This window comes from Orbicella franksi, chromosome 1 (genome assembly GCF_964199315.1).
Source record: "Orbicella franksi chromosome 1, jaOrbFran1.1, whole genome shotgun sequence".
NCBI classification, from domain to species: Eukaryota; Metazoa; Cnidaria; class Anthozoa; order Scleractinia; family Merulinidae; genus Orbicella; species Orbicella franksi.
This window is the reverse complement of record NC_138145.1, coordinates 30,631,568-30,655,627: the sequence shown is the minus strand read 5'-3', so window position 1 is coordinate 30,655,627 and position 24,060 is coordinate 30,631,568. Positions and strand designations below refer to the sequence as shown.

The window sequence follows — 24,060 nt, the reverse complement described above, 5'->3', positions numbered from 1 at the left end:
AGCAGTAAAACGTCACCAATACCTTCTGTGAGACCAGTTGGAACTGAGAAGGACTCTATGTCTTTAGATATACAAAACTTCGTTGTTGTAGTTTAATTACTCTGTAGTAACTAAGTGATGTGATATGAAACTTGTTAAACACTCACGTTTTTTGTTGCTGAAACTCCTTATGCTGTCATAGCCTGTCACAGAAAATTTGTTTGAAGTTGTTTAGCGGTATGACTTGTGTTTGCCTCGAGTAATGGCGGCTAAATTGTCCATCAACAATAACTAAAAGGGGAATAGAAGAACTGAAAACATTCCTTTGAGACCTTTGTTGCTATTCCATAATCCATAGTCCCAAGTGTATCCAGCGGTCATCTTGAGGTAACGGCATTTTCATTTTTCAGCGTGTAACTGCAATGAGACTGGCTCAAACAATTTTACACGATGTGACCGTGCGTCTGGACAGTGTGACTGCAAGCCTGGCGTGACCAGTAGAACGTGTGACCGTTGCATGTTACAGCACACTAACTTCTCAGGGAATGGCTGTGATCGTGAGTACTCGTAACTTGTTTAATTGAGGTTATAGAACAGCTATTGTGTGGTTATTATCTTTTAGTATATTCTCAGCTCCGACTATTGCATTTCTAGCTCTCTGATTGGCTCAAAAACTCCGACTATGAGCCATTAGTCGGAGTTTTACCTTATATGGAAAACAGTGCGCCAAGTTTAAAAATTTTCCGCTCTGTAAAATTGTTGAAATAAAAATCGGCGGCAAAAACCCGATTAAGAATATACTAAAACAATTATTCCATTCGACCTTGTTGGATATGAAGTGATCATAACCAACTCGCGCTACGCGCTCGTTGGTTATTTATCACTTCATATCCAACGCGGTTTCATGGAATAATTGTTAAATAGCGTAATCCATGGCTACAATACGTCAGGAAAAAGTAAAAATAAAAATTTAGGTCAGAGAAAAGTCAGGGTATTATTAAGGGGCACTCTTAAAAAATTGTTTGGGGGGGGGGCGGGACTGATGAGAAAAGGGGCGTGTCTCAAAATTTTGAGGTGTAAAAAGGGTGGATGTGGACAATGAAAGTCTTGTCAAGGGGAAGCACCATCTCCATGCAGAGGGGGGGGGGGGGGGGGTACTTGTGGAATAAAAAACAAGCGACATACAACTTTCCAACAATGAATCCTTCTTTGAAGACAAATAGTCTCCGGAGGTGAAGGTGGTACATTAGATTCAGAGTATTTTACCATACTTTTGAAGTACCAGAGGTTGATGGAGGGGGGATGGGGGTCTTGAAAATTTCGCCATCGGGTAAGAGAAGTCTTAAAAACATTTTACTGCAGGATAGTTTCACATCAGTCCCCCTCTCTTCTCTGGTCAGTAACATTCTAAATTTCTGGTCAAAGTTGTGGAAAATCTAGGGAACACATATCTAAGGTTCCTACAGGTTTTGACTTTCTTTGGATAAGGACTGCCTTACTCTCCGATGCCTGGCGTTGAATCGCTGTTAATTAATGAGATTTGTTTCTCAAAGGAAATTAAATTAATTTTAATATTGCTACACTCAGTCATAAATTTGATTTGTGAAAAGTGTTTACTGGCAAGTGAAGAGTCGATCAGAAAAGGCGAACGTACAAGGGCTAGCGCGTGAAAGCGTTCGTGCTGGTCAGATTTCCTGTAGTTTGTGTTTCTCTCGGTACGCTCTTGTCTTAAAAGAAAATAGAAGGTCTGTAAACAATGGTTTTTGCAATGATGTGTTAATCTTCACGGCTCTGACTAAGTTCTTTCGTTTACAGCATGTCCACTTTGTACCAGGCTTGGTTTACAAGCCCAGTTGAATACAACACTGACGACGTTGAACGATGCCCAAGAAACTGCTGATACGGTTTCCAACCTTGAAGAGTTATGGCCAGAGTTGATTAATGTGGAGGGCCTTATCACTGAAGCACAGGTGAGATTGTCCAGTTTCAGGATTTCTCCAGAGACTCACTGGTAAAAGTATCACCTATGGTTACCTGTAGACTGCTTTGACATCAGGCATTTTTGTTGTAACCGTGTGCAACAGTGAATGATAGGGAGGGCAATCTCTGAGGAAACACCTCTAAGTAAACATTGGACTGTCAGTCATATCTTTATGTAGATTGCGCTGGGAGGCATTTCATATCGCCAAGAACAGTTTGGAATAAAGGAGCACAGTCGAATCTCCCTACAACGGCCATCTTGGGGGTAGAGGTTACCGGCCATTGTGTAGAGGTGGCCATTGTTTGGAGATTAAAATAAGAGCAAATCTCTCAACTGGGACGAACATATCGGGTCAAGGAGCAGCTCTAGTAAGGTCTCGCATGAATGGCTCGATATCCTCTAAGGGAACAATAGAACAAACAATAGAAGCAATGCCTTGGCCCTAAACAGCTGCTACGATAATAAAACACTGCTACACTTCTAAACATTTGTGCCTGTTGTAAAGAGGTGACCGTTAGTAGAGGTTTGACTGTGTTTTAGCTTTGCTGTCGTTTTATTTGCAGGCATCCTCGGCAGAATTTGACACGCTAGTGAAAGGTCTTCAGGCGAACATTACCCAGCTAAAGGAGAGTACTCCAAACGAGACTGTTAGTGAACTGCAAGTGTTGGTAAGATTTTGAAAGCTTTTAATTCACAAGGAATCTGCCACGGGTTTAGGAGTGGCCTTGTTGATTTCTTTTGATGTATTGCGCCCTCTGGCCACCCAACTTCCTCTAGACTTCATTGCCGTCAAATACAAATCATAAGCAAAATTTGTTTTTTGTACCAAACATTTCTTTACCCTTTAGTCTTGGTACTATTTTTTCTCAATCGACTTAAACGTCCAAGATATTGGGCTCGCTCAGGGTTCCAGATAAGTTTTCAAGGTGTGGTGTCAATGAGGAATTCCAAAGGGTCAATCTCCAATGCTCCCACCAAATCATCAGAAATTTTCTATTAATTTGTCGGGTCAAGTTGCTGACCTTGTCGGGTTTTTGACCTGAGACCCCTTGCTTATCTGGAACACTGCTCGCTATAGACTGCTTACAGTCTGCCTTTCTCTCAAAGTATGGGGCGAGACACTTTAAACGAGAAGGGATTTCTCATTCATAACACCTTTTTGCGTTCACGTTCAAGGGGACAACCACTCATCCAACCCTAAAAGAAGAGACCGACTGCAAGCAGTCTAATTTGCACCCCCCCCCTCCATTTTTTCAATGGTAGTCACAGACATTTGTATTCGTCAGAGTTGCTATTAGAGGCAACTGGTAACAGTGTAGAGGACTTGTTTAACAAAACAATGCAGTTTAGCGCAACGTTTAGCAAAATTATCTGGGTGGGGGTCACAGCCACCTTAAGTGAAATCTGAAACCCTTGTTCTGCGTCTTGTTCATGAATCTCATGGTGAATGCTCAAGAATAAGACTCCTTGATCCTGTTATACAGCTTGAGAAGAAAAAGGTGTGAAACTTGTTAAATTTCTGGTGAAATTCCATCTGCAAGTAGAAAGCCGCTTACAGCAATGTCTGTGGTCGTGTGAGTGACGAATATTTGATTTGCTATGTGGATTAATATTTTTCTTTGTCTTTAGTTGTCGGACACATCACAACAGGGTGAGAATTTGACAGCGCTTGTTTCTCGTGAGCTGAGCCGCATTGAAGATCTAAATAGAAACACTCAGTCTTCAAAGGATAATGTAACAGGTCAGTAGTGCATGATTCCAGCTCAACTTATTTTTACCTTACATTGACTAAACAACCTTTTGAACGATATATATTTAGACACTTGATACAGCAATTTGCTTTGCGTGATGATCACAGTATTTCTAAAATGAAAACACATTCCCACGTTATTGCAAAACAAGTTTTGGATTCTCGATGGTTGGTAAAAGGAACTGCGAAACTGAAAAATGATTAAAATGCAATGATGGAGCAATGACCAACGGGAGAAGGCCTTGAATTTGATAGACGTATTGTATTCACTGACAAGATCGTTTATTTACGTCGAAGAGCTTCAAGTTGTTTGTTAACTATGGTTTAAGGCTCTTGTTTGCGATGGTTTAGGTTTATCTCGGGGTGTATTTCTTAGAAATGATCTCGATCAGGAGTTATGATCCAAGATCACTCGAATCTTGATGTGTTAAAGGAGCTACATCACAGTTTGCGCATCTTGAAAAGTTTAGTCTAAATGTTTCAAGTTTGTCGTTTGCAATCCATATTGATCTTTCCCATCTTCGATCATCTTAGTTCCTTTATGGTTTATTATTATCTCTTTGGAGTTTTTCTACCTTAGTAAACTACTATTTTCAGGTGCCCTTCAATGTAAAGGTAATTTTGCTTGTGGCCAAAATATCGTGGGAACCAATGATTCCACTCTTGTCAGGGTTTTATCAGTTGGTTTTATCTTCGATCATTGATTGTAGTCTGGGTCATCCCAGAGAAATGAACCGCAGGGCATAGGAATGCGTCAACATTATTTATCAATTATATATTTTCAGCATTAAATGTTACAGTTGCTGACATATTGAGTCAACTGACGACACTACGGAGTGACGCCGACAGCGTGTTAGCTGGTATTAATGGAATCCTGAGCAGGACGTATGACAGCGAAATGCAGGCAGTTAACGAGGAGGTACAGAATGTACAGGCGGCTTCTTCCTTGGCCATGTCGGCACAGTACAATGTTACATCTCACAAGAACACCTCAGTAGACCTCAACAGGACTGCACTGGGAGCAGAAGGAAGCCTGATGCGTTCAAATGAAGCCTTCGACGGGATGAAGCTGCGGATTAACACTGTCACAAACTTGACCAATCAAGCTCTTGTTCTGATAAATCAAACAAAGGTATGCTGTGTCCGGGGCAGCGGGGAGGTGGGGTGGGGGGGGGGGGGGAGGGGCTAGTTCCATATGAAAAGTTCAGGGATGCTTGTGGGAAAATTTCAATTAAAGCCCTAAAGGGGACCAATCTGGGAATGGCTCGAGCTTTTTTTGACCCTTAAAAGATACCACTATAAAACGGACTTGACAGCATTTCTATTATTTCTTCGGATGTAATCCTAAAAAATACTTAGGCAGCTAAAAATAGTAGCGTTTCATCCTGAACACCCTAAGTGAGGCCAGAATCCTTTATTTATTCCCCTAAGCGAGACGACGAGCTTCCCCGACCTTTTCACATGGTAGTCTCCCGCCCTTCTAGGATGCTGTGCTTTATTTGTCTCTTTTACTTTAGCCAAACACTTCACTTTCAGAGTGCTCCTATCCTCCCATGTATACATTAGGTACTGGCAAATCTTGTGGAATCTATAAATGCGTGCAAGGGTAACTTGGAGATCCCATCCAGGCGGGGGGCCAAAAATATGCAGACCGCCAGTTTAGTGGAACAACCAGAAGAATCGAATTGTTATTGTAGTTGGGCAAATGAAAAAAGCTTATTTTTTTAGTTTTATGCCCGTAATTTGTTGGCAAAAGGTTAAGCACTTCCTTCTCAGTCGAACAGTGTCATATTGAAAGTTGTGAGTGCCTGTCGATTGAATTACTTCCTGCTCTCATCCACAGAACCTAATAAGCGAAGCAAGAGATTTAACTGATCAGGCTCTGCAGCTTCTTCAAACAGCCACCGGCATCTTAAACACAAGCACACAACACGTTTCCAACGGTGAAAGCAACTACCAGGTACATATACGACACACTGATGTATGAAGACACATGTATATGTGGCCAAACAGAATCACAAGTCGAAGAAAATACAGGTGATGACATACCATACGACGTCGGTTTTGTACTGTTCAAAGATATCCCTTCAAATCCAAGAAAATGATGATTTATTGAAGTGGTAAAAAATTCCCAAATTTCGCCCGGTTTGTCCATGCGTGAATGTTTTTTTCTAAAACGTAGCTGGTAATGTTTGATGATTTGAATAAAAACTAAATCGATTTTGGATGAGACTAGCTGGTGACGTTGAATAAAAGTGGCTGTAAGCGTTGCTTAATTAGTAGATAATCAAATGTTTTTGATCAACAGAACGCTAGTGACCTTCTTAACGACTTAAAAACGCATATCAGCACTTTGGAGAACTCCCTAACAGTTACGGCACCAGAGTTATCTGCTGCGAATCAAAGTGTGATGGAAAATGCCACTAAACATGCTGCTAATCTCACTGCTGAAGCCAGACAAAGGCAAAGGTGAGCTTGGTTAAGTGCGAATGATTTCCTTAAAAGTTGGATTCTTCGGTTTGAACCTGAAAATGTCAATTCTCTGAACTTCTCCTGGTGTGTCCCTTTGTGACATCTTGTTTCTGTGTGTTTTTTTGTTTAGTGTGTTCAACACTACTCTGTCCCACGGAGCACGCGCAGTAGACGCTATCAAAACATTCGAAGAAGTGGTTGTACTGGGAAATCAGTCACTGGAAACCTCGCAACAAGTCAATGAATCTTTACAAGAAATTATGAACCGGGTAAGATCGTTCTTCCATGCCTCTTACAGTCACGTTGCTGGTCAGCCTCCAACAAGTTGCGATTATTCTCAAATTGCCCATGAACTATCCAGTTTATCTGTAAATCAGCAACGAGCATTGACCACGTAAAACAATTTACAGACTGTTATTTGCTTATATTTCAGCTGGAAAATCTTACGCTAGTTAGCTCTGACCTCCGAACAAGGGTTGTTACTTCTGAAGATGAGAGCGAAACTCTCCTCAACAATACTTTGAAAAGGGATGCAGACTTACCAGGTAGCATTTGCTTATTGGCTTACTCGGACCACTCAATGGTGATTGGTTTTGTTACAAGCTTGTGCTTCTATGAGCAGGCTACAAAAAAAACGAAGCTTGGCAAAATACATTGCATTAGTTATTAATATACCTTAAAAAGTAACGACACTTCGAAAGTGGCGGTAAAATTTCGTGGGCGTTTATAATAAATCCTGAAAATAGCAACACCTCGTAAGTTACGACTATCCAAGAGTAAAGACCTCTTACGGACTTTGACTTGTTATGAGGAAGATGCAATAAGCAGGAGCAAAATTGTACCGTATTTGGTTTGGGTGACCCTTATTACAAAGGCAATATGTCACTGTTCTTTTAAACAAGTTTTTTTCCCCCTTTCTCTCTTCTCTATATGTTGAGAAAAGTTTTAATTAAGCTGGCTTGGCCCGCATTTAGTTCGCGTTTGATCTAACAGAGTAGCGATATTTAGTGGATATAAAGTGTTATAGCAACTATACAACGTAGAATATAAACCTTGCATGTGTGCGCTTTGTTTAGGACTCCGTGCCAATGTTTCCTCGTCAAATCAGACCTACATGAATGCCGTTACGACTGGGACGTCAGTTGATTCACTTTACAGCTCGTTACAATCCAGCCGAGACTCCCTGGACCAAGCTGCAGAAGTCGGAAACAGTCCCCACTCCATCGTGTCTGATGCCCAGTCTTCTAGCGATTACATCGACGAGGCAATATACCGCTCCGATCCAGTGAACAATGGAGCACCAGCCCTATTGGATCAAGTGAACACACTCGAGCAGAAAATGCAGTCCATTAATGAATCAGCCGAGAGGGCTGCAGTGCTGACCATTCAGGCATTTGAAAATGGTAAGTATGCGAGTTGATGTGACTGGTTTTGAATCTTACTTATCTTCGTCCTCGTTCAATATTGGATTTTTTCAGAAAGCTGTAATGTTAAATTGAACTTTTGCTTCTCAACCAGAGGTTGAGGCCACAATACCTTTTGTTCTTTAGTGCCTTACTCCACCAACTGTCACTTCACGAGTTTAAATACACCTCCCAATTGATTATCTCTCAGTGGCTTCATAATTAAGTGGTAAAGCGTTTTTACTGGATTTGCAATCTTCTTGAGTTGAAACCCATTAGCTCCCAGTGGAGACTGAATGGTTTTATCTGTAGGCCTTTTTTATTGATTAAGTTGAAATAGAGCTGCGAGGATCTTATTTCTTTCGTTCGTTTTACTGCAGTTTTCGTATATAGTTTATTTGATACACGCATCGTAACCTGTCTTTATTCCGTTGTTAGTTATTTTTTTATCACATATACCCTACAATGAAGTCATTTCTAATCTTGCAACTGTTACGATCGGTATATCCAAGACAAGTACAGTTAACTTGACATTAACGTGATAATCACTTGACAATGTGATTTCTTTTAACAGTGCAAAATGTTAGTCGATCATTGGGGAGCGTGGACAGTAAAGTGCAGGAAGCGGACAGACTCAAGAATATAACAGCAAACTTACAAGCACAATTGAGACAAAATATGTCAGCTCTAGAGGAAAAGCTGAGGAGAGCCAGAGAATATGTCGCCAAGGTAAAGCGTCTTCTAACTTGTGAATGCGTAAAAGGACGGCTTTTTCAAAAACAAATGTGCGTGAATTAACTGTGGTTTTTTATGTTAACTCGTACGGTTTACTTTATTCAATCAGAGTACAGGGGGTTTGTTCAGCCAATCGAGTATGAGACAAATCCACCCGCGTTTCGGCTGCTACCAATTTTTCCAGCGCTTTACAGCCAGCTGCAAAAATATTCTTTAACTTCTGATCACGTAATTTTTCGACTTGTAAATCACAACTAGCCAATCAAATGTATGTGAGGGAATGAACCAATCAAAATTCGAAGCTAAACTGTGCAACCGACAATAAGCGCGGGAAAGTGCTCTCGGGACAAAGATTGGTAGTGATTTTGCTGTTGATGGTTAGAATAAATTGAATGCTTCTCTTAGTCAAAAAAACTCTTCTGTGATTTAAAGGTTATGCGTGTCAACGTTCAAGGGAGTTGGCAGATTTGATGAACTTTGTACTAATTGTAATTTGCGTTTAGATTCGCCTTGCTTTGAATGTTCAAGGAAGCACAACACTGCAATACAGCCCTCCACCCCGCTTGATCAACGAGACGAAGTACACTGAAATCAGAATGGATTTCAGGGCTACACGGGTACAGGGCTCACTATTTTACTTGTCAGATGGATCCAGTAGTGCGGTGAGCTGATAATATTTTAAAATAATTCATATCATGAAGTTGATGTTATTGACAATTTACGCACAGGCAACCTAAGCTCATGATACGAGAGCTTGGTGGGGAGGTGCACGTGACTGTTTACTGGTGTTGCGTTACAGTGTATAGACCATTGGAAATTAGTTAGTGCTGATTTGTATCAGTTGGAATTATTCCAAACTGGACAATGCTGGATAGTCGATGTAATATTTTGTTGTCATTATATTGCCTTCTGGCGTCGTGTAGTGGAACAACAAGAGTGCCAAAACTAAGTTCACTGAATTAGCAGTTAAGTGCAACCACATGTCTCAAGCTGGAACAGCCAACCCTTATGTCACGCTCGTCGTAGTCTTAATCACCTGTCATGTACTTGTCAGGAGCGTCACTCAAACCGTGTGTTCACACTTTATTTACGTGTGGCGTTGTTAATCACAGGCTCGAAGCGTGGCTGTTACTCTGGAGAGTGGCTCATATGTGAAGTTCCAGTACAACCTTGGTACAGGACCTATTGACATCATCAACTGGGCAGTCAAAGTGCGGCCTGGGTACTGGTATACAGCATATGCGACACGGTCAGTGGAATGTTACTTGCTGTGCGCGTTTTACGTGACGTCACAGCAGCCATATTTAGTGTTCCCAAACTTAACAATGAGGCTTCTCCCCTATCAGTATGGGAAATGAGTTCTTTGATTACACAAAAAATCCCAAAACACCTCTATATGCCGAGAAAATGTGTTATAGTCTTAAATAATTAGTTTTATACCGTAAAGAAAACAATCAGCCTGCAAAAGGAAACTTCTGTAATTAAATAACAGAAAAAAAGATATTCCTAATGTGGGAGGTTTTACAAAATTTTCAACGGACTTGATCCAAACAGGAAGACTTGGACCTTGCGCTTTTAAATTTGACAATATTTTGTTTCTTTCCTGTAGTTGCCATCATCATCAGAACTGTAGCAGTTCTCGTAAGCTTGTAATTCTACTTGTCGTCATTGCAGCAGCTGTTACTGTTTTAGGGCTAGCTGGCATTGTTTCTGTTGTTTGTTTTATTGTCCTCTCAAAGGATATCGAGCCATTCATGTGAGACCTTACGATAGCTGCTACCTGACCCGTCATTATTCATCCTCACAGCTTTATAAGGCACCTGGCATTGGTTTATATTACTATCAATAGTTAGTATGTACGTAACCACTTTTCACTTTGCACGTTTTCTTCATTCGTGTAGTTACGAGAAGGTAGGACGTTTGACAGTAACGGATCACAGTAAGAACTTCAGCCGCACCTACGAGGGTACCACAAATATAATCCCCGCATTCCTATCCACTGACTTCAGCAGTGATGACCATATTCATGTTGGAGGTCTTCCTGATGGAGTTATGGTGAGTGAACTCTGTTAGAGTTTCTTGGTCCATCCTTATCAACTTAAGACGTTATCTTTTTGCGACCTCGCGCGGTTTGGAGCGAGCGATTGTCGAATGGGAGACTGAGACAATGGCGACACAAGTGTCCTTTGCAACTCTTAGGTTGCTGTTTGCTTTGGTAAAACATTGTAAATTTTTCTTCTCTTCTAACTTTGGGGTGAAATAAAGTCTTGCTGTTGTTGTTGTTGTTGTTGTTGTTGCAGTATTTCATGAAAGGGTTTTGAAAACATAAGCAAGCTACGTTCGCATCATGTGTTGGCCTTCTACGCGGAAACTGCTATGTTTTTGTTCGTCACGTAACTTTTCCAACGCTTGCTAAGGAGGCTAATGCATAATGACATTATCATGTAATCAACGTGTCTTGATGACGCTCTTTTTCTTTCCAGATAAACAAGACTGACCGGCATTTTGACGGCTGTATCGATAACATCGTGCTCAACCAGGAGATCCTAAATCTGTGGAACCCAGTCGAGGTGGAAGGCAATCGATCCTTCTGTTCCAGAAGGTACAATACAATTTGTTGCAACATTGCATTGCTGCTTTTACGAACCACGCTGATCAGAGCGGATTACTTTAGGATTAAACATTTTTGCAGTAACTGATACAGGCTGTTCATTGTTTTGCAATGTCAGAGGGAAATTCATTTCGTTGGGGGAGGGGGTGTAGTTGACAAGTTGGGTACGACTTCCCGCTGATTTTGTTCCGTGGCGGATCCTAATTTGAATTCAACTTCAACCTCACTTTATTTTGTACTTACATTTTGAAATTACAATATTAGCATAAAAAAGAAAAAAAGATTTATATAGTTTGTGCATGGAGGCTAATACAACCGCGGGGTTATCGAGTGATCTCTGAATGTCATCAAATTTGTGATTTGATTGATAACAATATATTTTTTAATAGGCCTCCCGTCCAGGTCGACCTAATTCCAGGAAGCAGCTTCTTTGGTATTCCAGAAGGACACGTGAAACAGAAGATGGGAGAATTTAACATTAGTGGCGAGTCTGAATTTGAGTTTGAGTTCAGAACGTTCCAAAAAACGGCTTTCATCGCAAGTGTGTTGAACGGTCAGGTGTGTGGGTTTTATCGTGTTATTCAGTCTTTCTATGCGCAGTTTGTAGATGATTTCATTGAAAAACGCCATTTCTGTTCAGTTTATTCCTCACACGGGACTAAACAACTAACTTGGCAGAACATCACACCAGGAACACGATCGATGCTCATCGGTTCTAATGCTGTTGGATCACTAAATTATAAGCATTCAGTAGCAGAAATCTTTGCCTTTTTAAACCCGGTACTCCTCGATAATAGCAATGCATGTATAGCACACTGTCGTCTTAAGAAGGACTTGGGTTAGCAGAAACAGTAGTGAAATAGTGTAGTGAAGCACTGGTCTAAAGGTTTCATCCTTTGATGTTTTGTATACAAAACTCTCACAGGAGGGAACCAATTTTGAACTGGAATTCAAACAAAATTTCAGAAAAATCTGAGCCAAACTGTAAGACTGACCTCGCAATTTCCATGCTCGTTATCGGATAGCCATGTTTGCTGCCTAGTGCTTTTCATTTGTACAGACTCTTGCCATTTCTGCTGGCTTTCCTATAATCTGTGTACCGTTCTTTTGAGACACGAAGATCACAACTAGTCACACGGACTGATTCTTTTGTCTGTTTGCCTTTTTCAGAATTATGTGTATGGAGTGTACTTGAATGACAGCAGATTGGCATTCTACTTTAAAACAGCCAATCAAACGTACACAGTACACAGTAACAGCAGGTCGTACAGTGACGGACGGTGGTACAGAGTGCATGTGGTGCGCGGTCTGAGGAATGCTAGTCTGACGGTCAGACCTGTGGGTCCGTCAGACAGCGGTGCAGTCGATCAAAAGACCATAATGACACCCACACCTGCCTATCTTCCTGAAGGACAGTCGCTGCTCTTCGGTGGCAAGGATCCAAACAGGTTGGCTGGCTTTATGTACTAGAATTGCTATTTTCAGTTTGATTTTTGATTACTTTCTGATGCTATGTTTTTTTTTTTATTATTGAACGTTACAGTCCAACACTTTGCGCACTATACATTACTAACGGCTCATTACTAACACGAAATTTTACAATACAGTTCATACTAACACCGCACTACTAGCATATTTTTGATCCTATTTTATTTCTTATAAGTAAAGGTTTTTTAAAACAACTTGAAGTAAAAACTAACGGTAAAAAGAAATTTGGGAAAGTTCGAGTCTATGAAATGGTTGCTATATTTCATGCTTCCCATTCTAGTTTTCACAACCATTTTGCGCTAAAGAATGCTTCTTATATTAGCTTCTTGGATCATTTTAATTCTTCCCCGTTCCTTGCAGCCCAATCAACGCTCCTGTAAGCTCTTCATTTGCTGGGGCCCTGCGGTATATCAACATTAGTGGCAACACATCTGGATCCCTTGTAGAGAGGCTACTCAACGACGCAAACTTTACACTGTCATCCGATGGAGTGAGCTTCTCTGGTTTGCTACCAGTGGTAAGAGACAATATACTAATGTATAAGAGAACGAAGCCGAGATTACACTGATTACACAACGTAAAAACAATTACATGTGTCTATGTTAATAGATGTCCAACAGCAGCAATTAAATAATGAAAGAATGAAAGATGCGAATGCAGCCATAACACTACTGGAAAAATGACCCCAAAAAATTTCAGGCTCTGAACGGGATTCGAACCCACGACCATTGCGTTACCGGTGCAATGCTCTACCAACTGAGCTATCAAAGCCACGTGAGAGCGGTCGTGTGTGAGTTCGGCCCTGTATGTTCAGTGAACGTGATACTCGGCTCAAGTACATGAATTCCATGGTAATAGATGTCCAACAGTAGCAATTAAATAATGAAAGAATGAAAGATACGAATGCAGCCATAACACTACTAGAAAAATGACCTGAAAAAATTTCAGGCTCTGAACGGGATGGACGCTCTGAACCCGCACACGACCGCTCTCATGTAGCTTTGATAGCTCAGTTGGTAGAGCATTGCACCGGTAACGCAAAGGTCGTGGGTTCGAATTTTTTCAGATCATTTTTCCAGTAGTGTTATGGCTGCATTCGCATCTTTCATTCTTTAATTCTCTATGTTATAATTACAATTCGAGCCTCACAGGATAAAATTTAGAATACTGTCTGCCTGAAATAACCTTAACGAAAGGTGAACGGGCGGACACAAAAATAGGCATGGACACACACCTGCAGAAGAATAATAGCTTCAAAAAAAGCTCACAACAAGGAAATATTGTTGAAAGTTATAAATTAAAGGGATAGTGTTGCGGCAGATTATCGAAAGTTTCCAAGTAGACAAATAAATCGAGTGATGAATTTCTACAGAGCAAAATAGAACAAGTAATTTGGGGAAGAAGTACAGGATTACAAGAATCTCTTTCCATAGCAACTTATTAAAGCGAGTGTATAGCAAGGTTCCGCGGGCCATACTTATGATAACACGATATACCAGTCGAGAGACTGTCCTTTTAAAGGAAGATTAGGTCGTCTCTTCAAATTTACTGGGTGAAGGAGTTTTGCCGGAATGATTTCGTCAGGAGAATTCCTTAGTCTCAATTTTATTTATGTACTTTATTAACAGGATTGCAGTTCAATTTGCTGTTTCCTCTTTGTATTAAGCTAGACGTGTTGTTTCATTTCTCTTGCTCAGGTCGAGGATGGTATTCGATTCCTAGGTGAAAGTTACGCTGCCGTGGAAACAGGTCAATCAGAAATGTCCTCACTGGAATTCACCTTCAAAACACTTTCCCCAAGTGGTGTTCTTGTTTACAGTGGAGAGGTAACTTTAGATAAGGTTCTTTCATCTACAACATCATGGTTAGGGAGGCAGCGTGTTCGAGTGGTTAGGGCGCCGGGTTCAAGTCCCGCTCTGACCACTTTAGCTGGAGGTGTTTCTCGGTAGACTCTAGTTCGACTCCTCGGTCATGCTTGTAAATATCCAACCGGTTGGGATTTTTAAGCCTATCCTGTTTAGTTGATATGTTTGTTTCTTTCAGTTTAAGTGGCATGCCTGTGAAATAGCCAGGTGTAGCTAAGCGCACTGACCACTATAAACATCAACATTTGAACATTTTTTTATTATTATTTTAACATGGTTATTTCCTTGTCCTTGTTCTTGTGTTGTAATTGAAAACTCCTCGCAAACCGCACGAGATAACAAAAAATCCCGTTGTGGATGAATGTTTCTATCAGTTTGTAGCACTGACTGAAATCTGCCGTTGTTAAATTTCTTTGCTAACGGGTTAACGTGTTATTGCAGGGTCCGTATTTCTACCTGGCACTTCTCCATGGGAACCTTTTCCTGGTGCACACCACAGATGTGACAACGTTCGTTCCCATTGTAAGCGAGGGAGAGACACTTAATGATGGAGCCTACCATACAATGAAAATCGAACTAGGAGTGGTTGGGTGAGTGAATCTAATGACTCATTTACATAAGGGGTTTGGTACAGTATTTTAACGGAGCATTGCCCTGGTTGTGCTTGGGAAAATTGAGAAACCTAATCTTTCTGATCTCAAGAATAATCTCGTTTTTTCTTACCATATCTATACGTTACCAAACAGACTGGTGTTAAGAATTAAAAGAATAATCAACTAAGGCCTGGATGCTTTGCCCGTGTAGTATTACGAGATTCGTATAAGCAACTAAACGACGTGGATCGGAAACGAGATACATCTCCAGCTGAAGAGTGAAACGGCACATATGTTGTACGAAACTTTGGAGGCCCGTCAGTAGCCGGCCATAGTACTCACAGATTTAGAAATGTACTTATAAAAGCCTCACAAAATGTATCTCGGTCTTTTCCAATCTTACCCCTCCTTGTTCTTTAATGTCCTCGCAACCAGTGTTTTTCTGCTTCAGTAGACTATTCAAGATTGCCTTCTACTGGGAGGTAATTTTTGATTTCTTTAGCTCTTGCTATTTTACTTAATATTTTTTTGTGTGTGTGTGTGTTTTACCAGGATTAATGTATTCCTTGATGGCAATGCCTTGTCAATACCTGACGGGTTTCCCACAGGCACAGTTGGTCTCAATGGTAGTTTATGGATAGGAGGTGTGGACGAAAGAACCGCCATACCCAGGGCTTTTCCAATTATTAACGCGTTCCAAGGAGGAATGAATCTCCTCAAGTTGAATGGAGAGTAAGTTGTTTGAGCTTAAGTTATGACAGTGACAATAGGGTGTGTCTGTGACTGGCGCGGGAAATCGTCAAACTAAATGGTGCTAAGCGCGGGAAATGTGTAACTGACGCCAAGCGCGGAAAATTGTGTGACTTTTGCCAAGTGTTGGAAGACGTGTAACTAGTAACAAGGCTAGAAACGTGTCTAAGGCCAGATCACCTTGACAATACAATCTTTTCGACTGGCTACAGCACTAGGTTTATGTACCAATTGTTGTATGACAAAGTAATAGTCCCTTTTTCGTCCAAGGGTGTCCGTTTACCAGAGCTTCTACTGTATTAATTAAAGAAACTTGATTTTTACCCGCATATTGATGGTTTGAAATCAATCCTGGAAGATTCAAATGACAAAGGCCTGGCGGCGATGTTGGATGACACAAACAAAAGAAGCTAGTTAGAAATCTTTTGTTAATATCTTCCAATATGGCGGCGATCACATCACGTGAAAAGCAAGCCCATTGCCAGGTCACAATCCAACGAAGTGTTCAGTGGACTTAGCCTGTTGACTCGTCAAAACGCTTGTGCCCATATTGCAAACAGTTTGCGAAGAGTGCAAGAGGCAATCGGTTACCACTCGCCAAAGTTCTGATTATTTTTGACCTCTTAATTCGTTTTCCAAACTTCCCACCGAAACAAAAAGCCAACAACCCCGCGCACTTGCAATGTATCGGCAAGTGACATCTTTGACTTATTCTTTGCCTGATTAACAGCTACTTGAGGAAAAAGGCGACGTAATAAAGTTCCAAAAAAAAAGATCTCCTCAAGTAGCAACTGAGTGGTAGAAATGATACTGTTGCATGGTCATTTGATATTAAATTGATTATGAACAGATTGTATTCTGACCTAAAACATATTTGTTTGTTTTTTTCCTTCAGAATTGTGAACATCTTCTCAGGACGAAGCAAACGTGTGTCATTGGCTGGAGTGTCACCTGAGCGAAACGTCATACCAACAGCTCTCCCCACCACTCCACCCCCCACACTACCACCTCCCACTTGTGGTAGCCCGTACCCACCCCTGCGGAATTCATCTGAAGAAGAAGAAGCTCGGTTGGAAGGCGATGATTACATCGCCTTTTTTGGAACTTCGGAAGTCTTAAACTATACTAGAAACCGGTGAGTGTGCAGCAGAGCGCTTTTCTGTCAAATTACTACTGTAAAATGAAAATCAAAGTAACACCAAAGCTAACTTTCTCAGCACCAAAAGCACCAAAAGCAACTCCAAGTAAATGTAACCGTTACATTCGCTGAGTAACTGTTAACAACAGTTTTGTTTAGATACCAAGTTACTTAATAAATCTTGCAATGTTGTGTGTTTTTTCTTGTCAGGTTTGTGATCTCGGTCACGTTCCGTTCTCTTGTGCCGAATGGAGTTCTTCTCTATGCGACCAGTGACCTGCAGAATCCGACTCACTTTATCAGTCTGGAACTTGTTAATGGCCGCTTGGTGTTCAAATACAATGCAGGATATAAAACAGTGAAAGTCATGAGTACACTCAGCAGTTACGCTGATGACGGACAAGAATACATGGTAAACACTTTTTCTTCAACATTCTTTGTCTTCCAGTCCCTACCACCACTGGGAACTGGGAAGAGTGAGTCCCCTCCTGGAGGGTGGTGCTTACGAGTGGATCTGTGGCACTTAAAAGAAATTATACGTGTCAAATGCGGAGGTGTCTGGCGTGAGAGATACATGGATCGTCTGTAAATAAGTTACCATTTTTAACGTTGAACATAGAAGGAAGAATATGATGTTAAACGCATTGATGAGTAGCCTGTTGAGATTTAAATTTCACAAAAACCTGCATGAATAACAGGATGGAATTGATGTTTGAAACTTGCTGGGCAAAAATCTCGTAAAAGCAGTATAAATATGGTAGTTTTGTGAATTATCGCTTGTAAGTGCTTCGAAATATTCCTATATTGTCCGTATAATTATTTTACAATCCCTACATTAGCCCTATATTTAACCCTATATTTTTCTAGTAGGCCACTTGAAGCCCTGTAAGGTTTCCCGAATAGTTGAGCCTAGTTCACACAAGCGACGTAACGCCATAAGAAGGACGTTGTGTCACCATGTTTGCAGTGTGAATATCCTGACATAATAGCAACATAACAACACGAACATAACGACATAAGGAAAAAAAGTCTGATATTTTGGTTGTCTTTATGTCGATGTTCACGTTACTGACATAAGGGATGATGTGGTTATGTCGCTAGTGTGAACCAGGCTTAACAGAACAGTAATTTTAACGAAACGCTCTTTGTTTTGCATCAAAAGCAAACAAGAAGAATTGTTCCATTGTGTGAACTACTAGCGATAATAGTGTTTCATATTTCGTTTATTCTCAAAATATTTTTGACATCTGATTCTGTTGTTGTTGTCATTGTTGTTGTTTATGACTTAACAAAGAGGTTTTTGTTTTCCTTACCTCAGGTTCAGCTGCTAAGGATTGATCAGTTTGGCGCCATGTTGGTTTCACAAAATAACGACTACGCTAGGCAACGAGCAGGAGAGTTGAAACCCGCCATGATTATCAACAGCCCTTACTACTATGGAGGGGTACCACGGGGTACCAATGTATCAGTGTTCGAGGTAAAGTCTACTTTCACTCTAAAGTTTTGATTTAACAGCTTCGCACATGAGATGTCCTTTCGCAGGGCATGTTGCTACGCTGAGATCGGGAAGGGACCCAGTCCTTGTGCTGGTCTGGAAAAGTGAGAATGCTACTTCCCTTAGTTCAAAGAGCGGCTTACCTGGATAAAGGTTGTTACGAAACCAGATGTGTTTTCCATTGGAAAGTGTTTTGACCAGTGAATGGCGTTATTAACATCTCTGGCAAACAACCGATACGTGAAAATCTGTGAATTGATTGCTACAAGATAAGCTAACGTTTTTCTCATTTTCTTTTATTGATAGAGCAATGGAGTTGGTTTCATTGGGTGTCTTGGAGCTCTCATCATTCAGACAGCTGACTCTCCAACTAAAGTCTTCAATCCTAGGTATAAACTCATGCCAAATACGTCATATTAACCCAGTACCAGGGTCGTTGTGGGAGAATTTAGGTCCGAAGTCTTGAGAGTACGAATCGAGCGCAGTCAGTTCCGTGCAGAAATTACCGAGGGTCTTTATGCTCCCGGAACGGTCCCGAGCGAGCATGGCTGATACGAGATTTATTGAACGACCAATAAGAGGGTGTACCGTATATGGAGATTTCAGTCAATATAGTGCGAATCCTAAACTAGGAGGCCATTTTCGAGTTGCCTTTTGCCTCTGTATCAAAATGAGTCTTTGTGGAAAACCATCCATATGAAAATGTGTTCCGCCCACAGGTTCATTTTCATGCAAAAATATGAAAGGTTTTGAACGAGGACTCGTTTTGAAACCGAGGTACAAAGTAACTCGCAAATGGCCCATCGTGTTTTGGCCCGTTCTTCATATTCTCGCCCCATTCCACTGGCTGTGCGTTTTGCTTCCAGTTCTGATTGGCTTGTTACACTATTTTAGGCGAAAGGCGTATTCAACAGTCTTTTGGAAGTGAGGTTACACTCATAGATTATTCAGGCGTTAAAGTTTTACTTTGTTGTTCTTAGAACTGACAGAGACGAGAGGGACTCGAACTACGACTACAAACCTTGTTACAGCGAGATTCAAGCCCAGGCTGGTTTCTATGGTGACGGCCACATCGTGTATGGTGAGGAAACAAGACTGAAACAAACACTCCTGCACGTTCTCAGTTTTGCGTTATTACTGAGTGATTCATCGTTGTTTATGTTGTTATTGCTTTGTTTCACAGATTCAAACTACACATTGCCTGCTAAAACGGAAATAGAGATTTTCTTCCGAAGCACCACTCGTTCCGGGCTCCTCTTGTCCATTACCAACAGCTCGGGACCTGGGTCTGTTACCGTGGAACAGCTGGATGGGCAGGTGAGATAAGACACAGTCTGGTTGATCAGCGGACAGTTAGCTTTTTGCCACGTTCCAGGCGTTGAGGACTGATAACGCTATCCCATCCAGTTAATAGCGGTTTTTTCAACAATTAAGCTTTCCTCTGGAAAAATTAGTCTCCAGTGCACAAATTCTAGAATAGCCAGCTTCTCTTCCACTAGATGGCGATTTATCAATATCAATATTCGTCATCCACTGTTTGATCAAACAGGCAGAGAGGTGCGCCTACATAACGACTAAATTGAAATGCATATTTGATTATGGTTATTCTCCTGCAGTGCTCAAAGTCAAGGGTTTGCTTGACGACCGAAAACAACCGCTGCTTTCGTTGGCTACCAGTCATAACGCGTGAAAACGCTTTATCGTTGCATGACAAGCCTTCACCGGGTGATATCCTACTTAGGCAGTCTTCCTTACAGACCTTCCATTAGTCTTCTCCGCAGCCGTTTTTTGGGATGTCACGCAACGCTCTCCTTGCGTAACATCCCAAAAAACGGCTGCGAAGAAGAGTTACTTTCCACTGGCTTATCCCGCAATCATTCCTAGGGGAGATTGCGTGACCGGTCATAAGAGAGTTTGTGTAACGCATGATGATGCTTTTCTCGCTAAGCCGTTACTTGTGTTTTCAGATCATTCTCATTTTCAACGATGAACGCAACTCGTCGGTGATTCGCTGGATCGACCCATCTATTGCAGTCGACGGACAATACAATGCTTCCTTCCATCTCTGTGATAATAAGTTTCACCGAGTTCTTGTCAAAAGGAACATCAGTAGTGTCGAGTTAAAGGTGGATGATCACTCGCCAGTAGCTGGTGAGGTACCGTCTGGTTACACACTCGAGTATGGAACCTTTCACATTGGGGGTGTACCAGGTAATATAAAATAACACCCCACTTCTGTCTTTTGGTCTCTGTGTTCACTGTAATTTTAGATTCCGTTTTGTACAACTTGTATTTTTCTTTATCTACATTCTAAGAGAAACGCTATCTAGTCTTTACATCCAAATTATAACAATAAGCGACTCTGCTTTTTTACCCTGCAAATAAGGGCCTTTAGGTTGCGCTGTTTTATGAAAATTTTTGCTGTATACGAACAAGGTTTGAAAGTGAAGAAAAATGCAAGTTGAAAAAACGTCCTTATGTTTATAATTGTTCAAGATTGAAACAGATTGTGTCAAGTTAGAATTCAGTTCTGTCAGCTGAGATTTTTAATTTACCGTCAAATTTCGAAATATGGTTGATTTATCGCCTCGGGGTGCTACAGGCGGTCACAGGGGCAGAGGGCGCTTATTAGAGAAAGGAGGAAGGTCTAGATGGGCTTCACAAAAGACCTTAGATTTTTGTTCACAGTAACCATAATTATGCTTGCACGGATGTTTAAATTCTTGTTGTTGTGTTTTCAGATGGTTCTGGTTTTGAGACTCACAGTGGTATGTCTCATAAAGGACTCACTGGATGTGTACAAAAGCTGATTATTGACGGACAGTCGGCTGGCCTTATAAGAAGTACACAGCTACATAACGTACAGAAAGGCTGTAATGCTCCTCGATAAGCTCAGTGAAAGAGCCGTGAAGAGAGTGGCAATTGAAACTATTTTTATACATTTAAGTAGGAAGAGAACTTTTGCTTTTCGTATTGAATCGTCTACTAGGTTACCATGTAATATATTTACCTAATGTGAAATGAAAACTGCTTTTTCAGAAATGATAGCGATCGTTTGTAAAATGCTCCGATTTGGTTACACAACAGTGAGTGAATGCTCGCCCTACCATGTTTTCCAGAATGGCTCGATTCATACTAGACAAGGATCATCCCTCCAGACGAATTATCCACGGTAGTTCGTCAGTCAGGATTAACTACTGTAACAGTTCGCCTAAACGGATGATGCGTCACAGACGAATTATCAGACCAACCACTGGGGTGCTTACCATTTAACCAAAAAATTCGGAAATAACAGAGTTCCTCCAGAGGTAGTGCTCCTTTTTCTTTCAGAACGGAACGGCGGAAATTTCTTAATCATTTACTAAATTTTCCAGTTGCAGTCTCTCATTAGCCGGAAACAATTACGGGAGATGGATTGTAAATGGTAAGCGCCATCTTATTCGGTTGGTTTGCTGATTTTGGAAAAACCCTTACCATTATTCAACGGTCATTCCAACCGGTGTATTCTGAAAAATGTTAAGCACCCCTAGTTTGTTTTTTGTTTTTTGTTTTTTGTTTTTCAAGTTTTTCCCAGACGGATGATCCGTCTCTAATATAAATCGGGCTATCAAAAAAATGACCGTATTGTTTATTTAGCTAATATATTGTATTTTACTTGACTTTTTCTAATCCGCTACCCGTTAGGTGATCTTTACTTGACGAAAAAACGCTGAAGGTTTTGACCGTTAACGTAGCGCTTGAATAAGGATGTCACCAATATCGGTGATTGGTTACAAGCTCCTTGGTACCTTGTTCATCCAATCAGATTACTTTTGAAGTGTCTTATCTAACGATGCTATGTAAAGCGTTATTTCAAACTCCAAGTCGATTTGATAGTTCAGCTGCAATTACTGTAAACGAGGTAAATCATTTACTAACTATATTTGAGTAGAGTTTGTTTGTAAAAATCTACTGTAATAATTTCAATTAATTTGTTGGGAATCTGCGTGAGTCTTGCCAAATGCTTGACAGTGTGTATGTTGTTTGAAAATAAATAAAACGACAATTCAACTAAGCGTTGTTTCCATTATACCTTCGGCGTTTAAATATTCGTTGAAAAATGTTGCTTTGTGTGAAAAGTACAGCCTTCTACATAATGTTTCATTTTCACTAACGTCTAGGCCCGCCTTTGAATCCAGCCACACTAGAGATGTCTGGCTGCTTTCTATATGAACTTTCTCCAGGCTGACTTCAAATCCTGCATTAGCAGTGACTTGAACAATTGACTGGCCGGTGAACGTGAAAGCTCTCCCTCTTAATTACCTGGCCACGCCCACCTGAGCGAACTTTAAAGAATGTGTTATATGTAGTATCCCAAGTACTTTCTTTAAGGCGGCGTCACAAAACAAAATGAAAGGGCTTACGTCACGCGTCAGAGTATGACATGGTTAAAAAGCGAGCACGCTCATATTAATTCATTATGCCATTGTTGTCATTGTTTTTGCCAATCAGATAAAAATATCGGTGTAGGTGTCTCGCCGCAAGTTTAAAATAAAACGTTGAACTAGTTTATTTTATCATGAGGAGGATCATTGTCGCCTGCGTGACCATTACTGTTGCAGTTAGCTCTGGAGTCTGGCTTTACATGTATTGGCAAAAGAGAAGTGGCGAGAAAACCAGCAGTTCTGATGATGAGGTGAGTAGAACCAAGTTATTAGAAGACTGAAAGAAAACATGTGAAGGGAAAGTAACGCCAGACATGAGGCAGCGTTGTTAGTCACGTGCGCAGGACAGCGAGAGTGTTATATCTTGTAAAGGAATAGAGGGAAATTTTGAGGTGCTTACCTGCTCTGTACGTGCAACTTACAATTCGAACTCGCTTCACGCACGTTCTACCATCAACCAGCTACACTACAGCATGGAAGGCGCAGAGTAGAGAAAACAGTCTTAAAGGCGAACAAATGACAGGACTAGTACCAGTTACTGAATTATCTTCCACAAGACTGATTTCAAGACGACACTGAGACAAAAGATAGGAGTAAAAAAGATAAGAAATTCGTTTCATGAAAAAGATGTTTGTCTTTTATTTGTTTTTAGCCTGGTGTGCAGTTGATTTACTGACGCTAAAGAGGAAATGAGGACGAGAAAGGAAACAGAGAAACTGAAAAAGAAACTAAAACATTCACTCGGAGGACTTTTTCCTTATACTCGATTGTTATACTTAATTTCTAAAATTTATTTCAACAGAAGTAATGTTTAAAAAAGAAAGAAAACACAACCACACAAAATAACTTGAAAAAGCAAAAGAACAAATGTTAATATATTCTCTACACAAATGAAATGATAAAAAGGAAAGAATACAAAATAGGAGAGAATTTTGAATGCAAAGGATGAAATTGATAAAAATAATCAAGACAATAAAAAATGTATTATAAACCTTGAAAACAAACACATTAAAAATGTTGCTAGACATTGAACGAGAAGGACACACATCAAAAGAAAATACAAAAGGAATGAGAATATACGAAAAAGGACGACAATAAAGATTGAAAACATTTCTAAAGAAACTGTCACTCTGTAAAATGAAAGACTGAGGTATTGTTTTCATCGTTGACGTAACACCGGTTTCGAGTTTAGTTTGGTCTGCAAGAAAATCTGGAATATCTTCATTCAGTAGTTGTATGGGAAGAATTTCCTGTTAAAGAGCGCAGCCTTAATATAACTAGTTTAAAGGGTCGTCCCAAGCTCTTTGAAGGGTAGGCTTCTACATTCATTGAGGGTTTCCGTATCCCTGGCAACAAGAATGGGCCAACTCTAACAC

The 24,060-nt window shown here is 40.7% G+C and overlaps 1 protein-coding gene across 1 annotated transcript in view; it reads left to right on the top strand.

The window, feature by feature from the left end:
* The window catches only part of LOC145502698 (laminin subunit alpha-2-like), a 45,077-nt gene extending 22,771 nt beyond the window's left edge, over window positions 1-22,306 (top strand). The window contains exons 31-59 of the mRNA XM_081482057.1: window positions 390-536; window positions 1,795-1,949; window positions 2,524-2,628; window positions 3,590-3,701; window positions 4,496-4,842; window positions 5,554-5,670; window positions 6,019-6,179; window positions 6,313-6,451; window positions 6,616-6,727; window positions 7,259-7,585; window positions 8,160-8,314; window positions 8,824-8,982; window positions 9,433-9,569; window positions 10,222-10,375; window positions 10,804-10,922; window positions 11,321-11,489; window positions 12,102-12,379; window positions 12,780-12,936; window positions 14,117-14,245; window positions 14,726-14,874; window positions 15,430-15,609; window positions 16,523-16,762; window positions 16,976-17,177; window positions 18,084-18,242; window positions 18,567-18,649; window positions 19,241-19,341; window positions 19,444-19,577; window positions 20,228-20,471; window positions 21,002-22,306. Of these exons, the coding sequence (XP_081338183.1) occupies window positions 390-536; window positions 1,795-1,949; window positions 2,524-2,628; window positions 3,590-3,701; window positions 4,496-4,842; window positions 5,554-5,670; window positions 6,019-6,179; window positions 6,313-6,451; window positions 6,616-6,727; window positions 7,259-7,585; window positions 8,160-8,314; window positions 8,824-8,982; window positions 9,433-9,569; window positions 10,222-10,375; window positions 10,804-10,922; window positions 11,321-11,489; window positions 12,102-12,379; window positions 12,780-12,936; window positions 14,117-14,245; window positions 14,726-14,874; window positions 15,430-15,609; window positions 16,523-16,762; window positions 16,976-17,177; window positions 18,084-18,242; window positions 18,567-18,649; window positions 19,241-19,341; window positions 19,444-19,577; window positions 20,228-20,471; window positions 21,002-21,150 (4,820 nt within the window). The 3' untranslated portion in view covers window positions 21,151-22,306. The remainder of the gene's footprint in view (window positions 1-389; window positions 537-1,794; window positions 1,950-2,523; window positions 2,629-3,589; window positions 3,702-4,495; window positions 4,843-5,553; window positions 5,671-6,018; window positions 6,180-6,312; window positions 6,452-6,615; window positions 6,728-7,258; window positions 7,586-8,159; window positions 8,315-8,823; window positions 8,983-9,432; window positions 9,570-10,221; window positions 10,376-10,803; window positions 10,923-11,320; window positions 11,490-12,101; window positions 12,380-12,779; window positions 12,937-14,116; window positions 14,246-14,725; window positions 14,875-15,429; window positions 15,610-16,522; window positions 16,763-16,975; window positions 17,178-18,083; window positions 18,243-18,566; window positions 18,650-19,240; window positions 19,342-19,443; window positions 19,578-20,227; window positions 20,472-21,001) is intronic.
* Window positions 22,307-24,060: the final 1,754 nt, after the last annotated feature.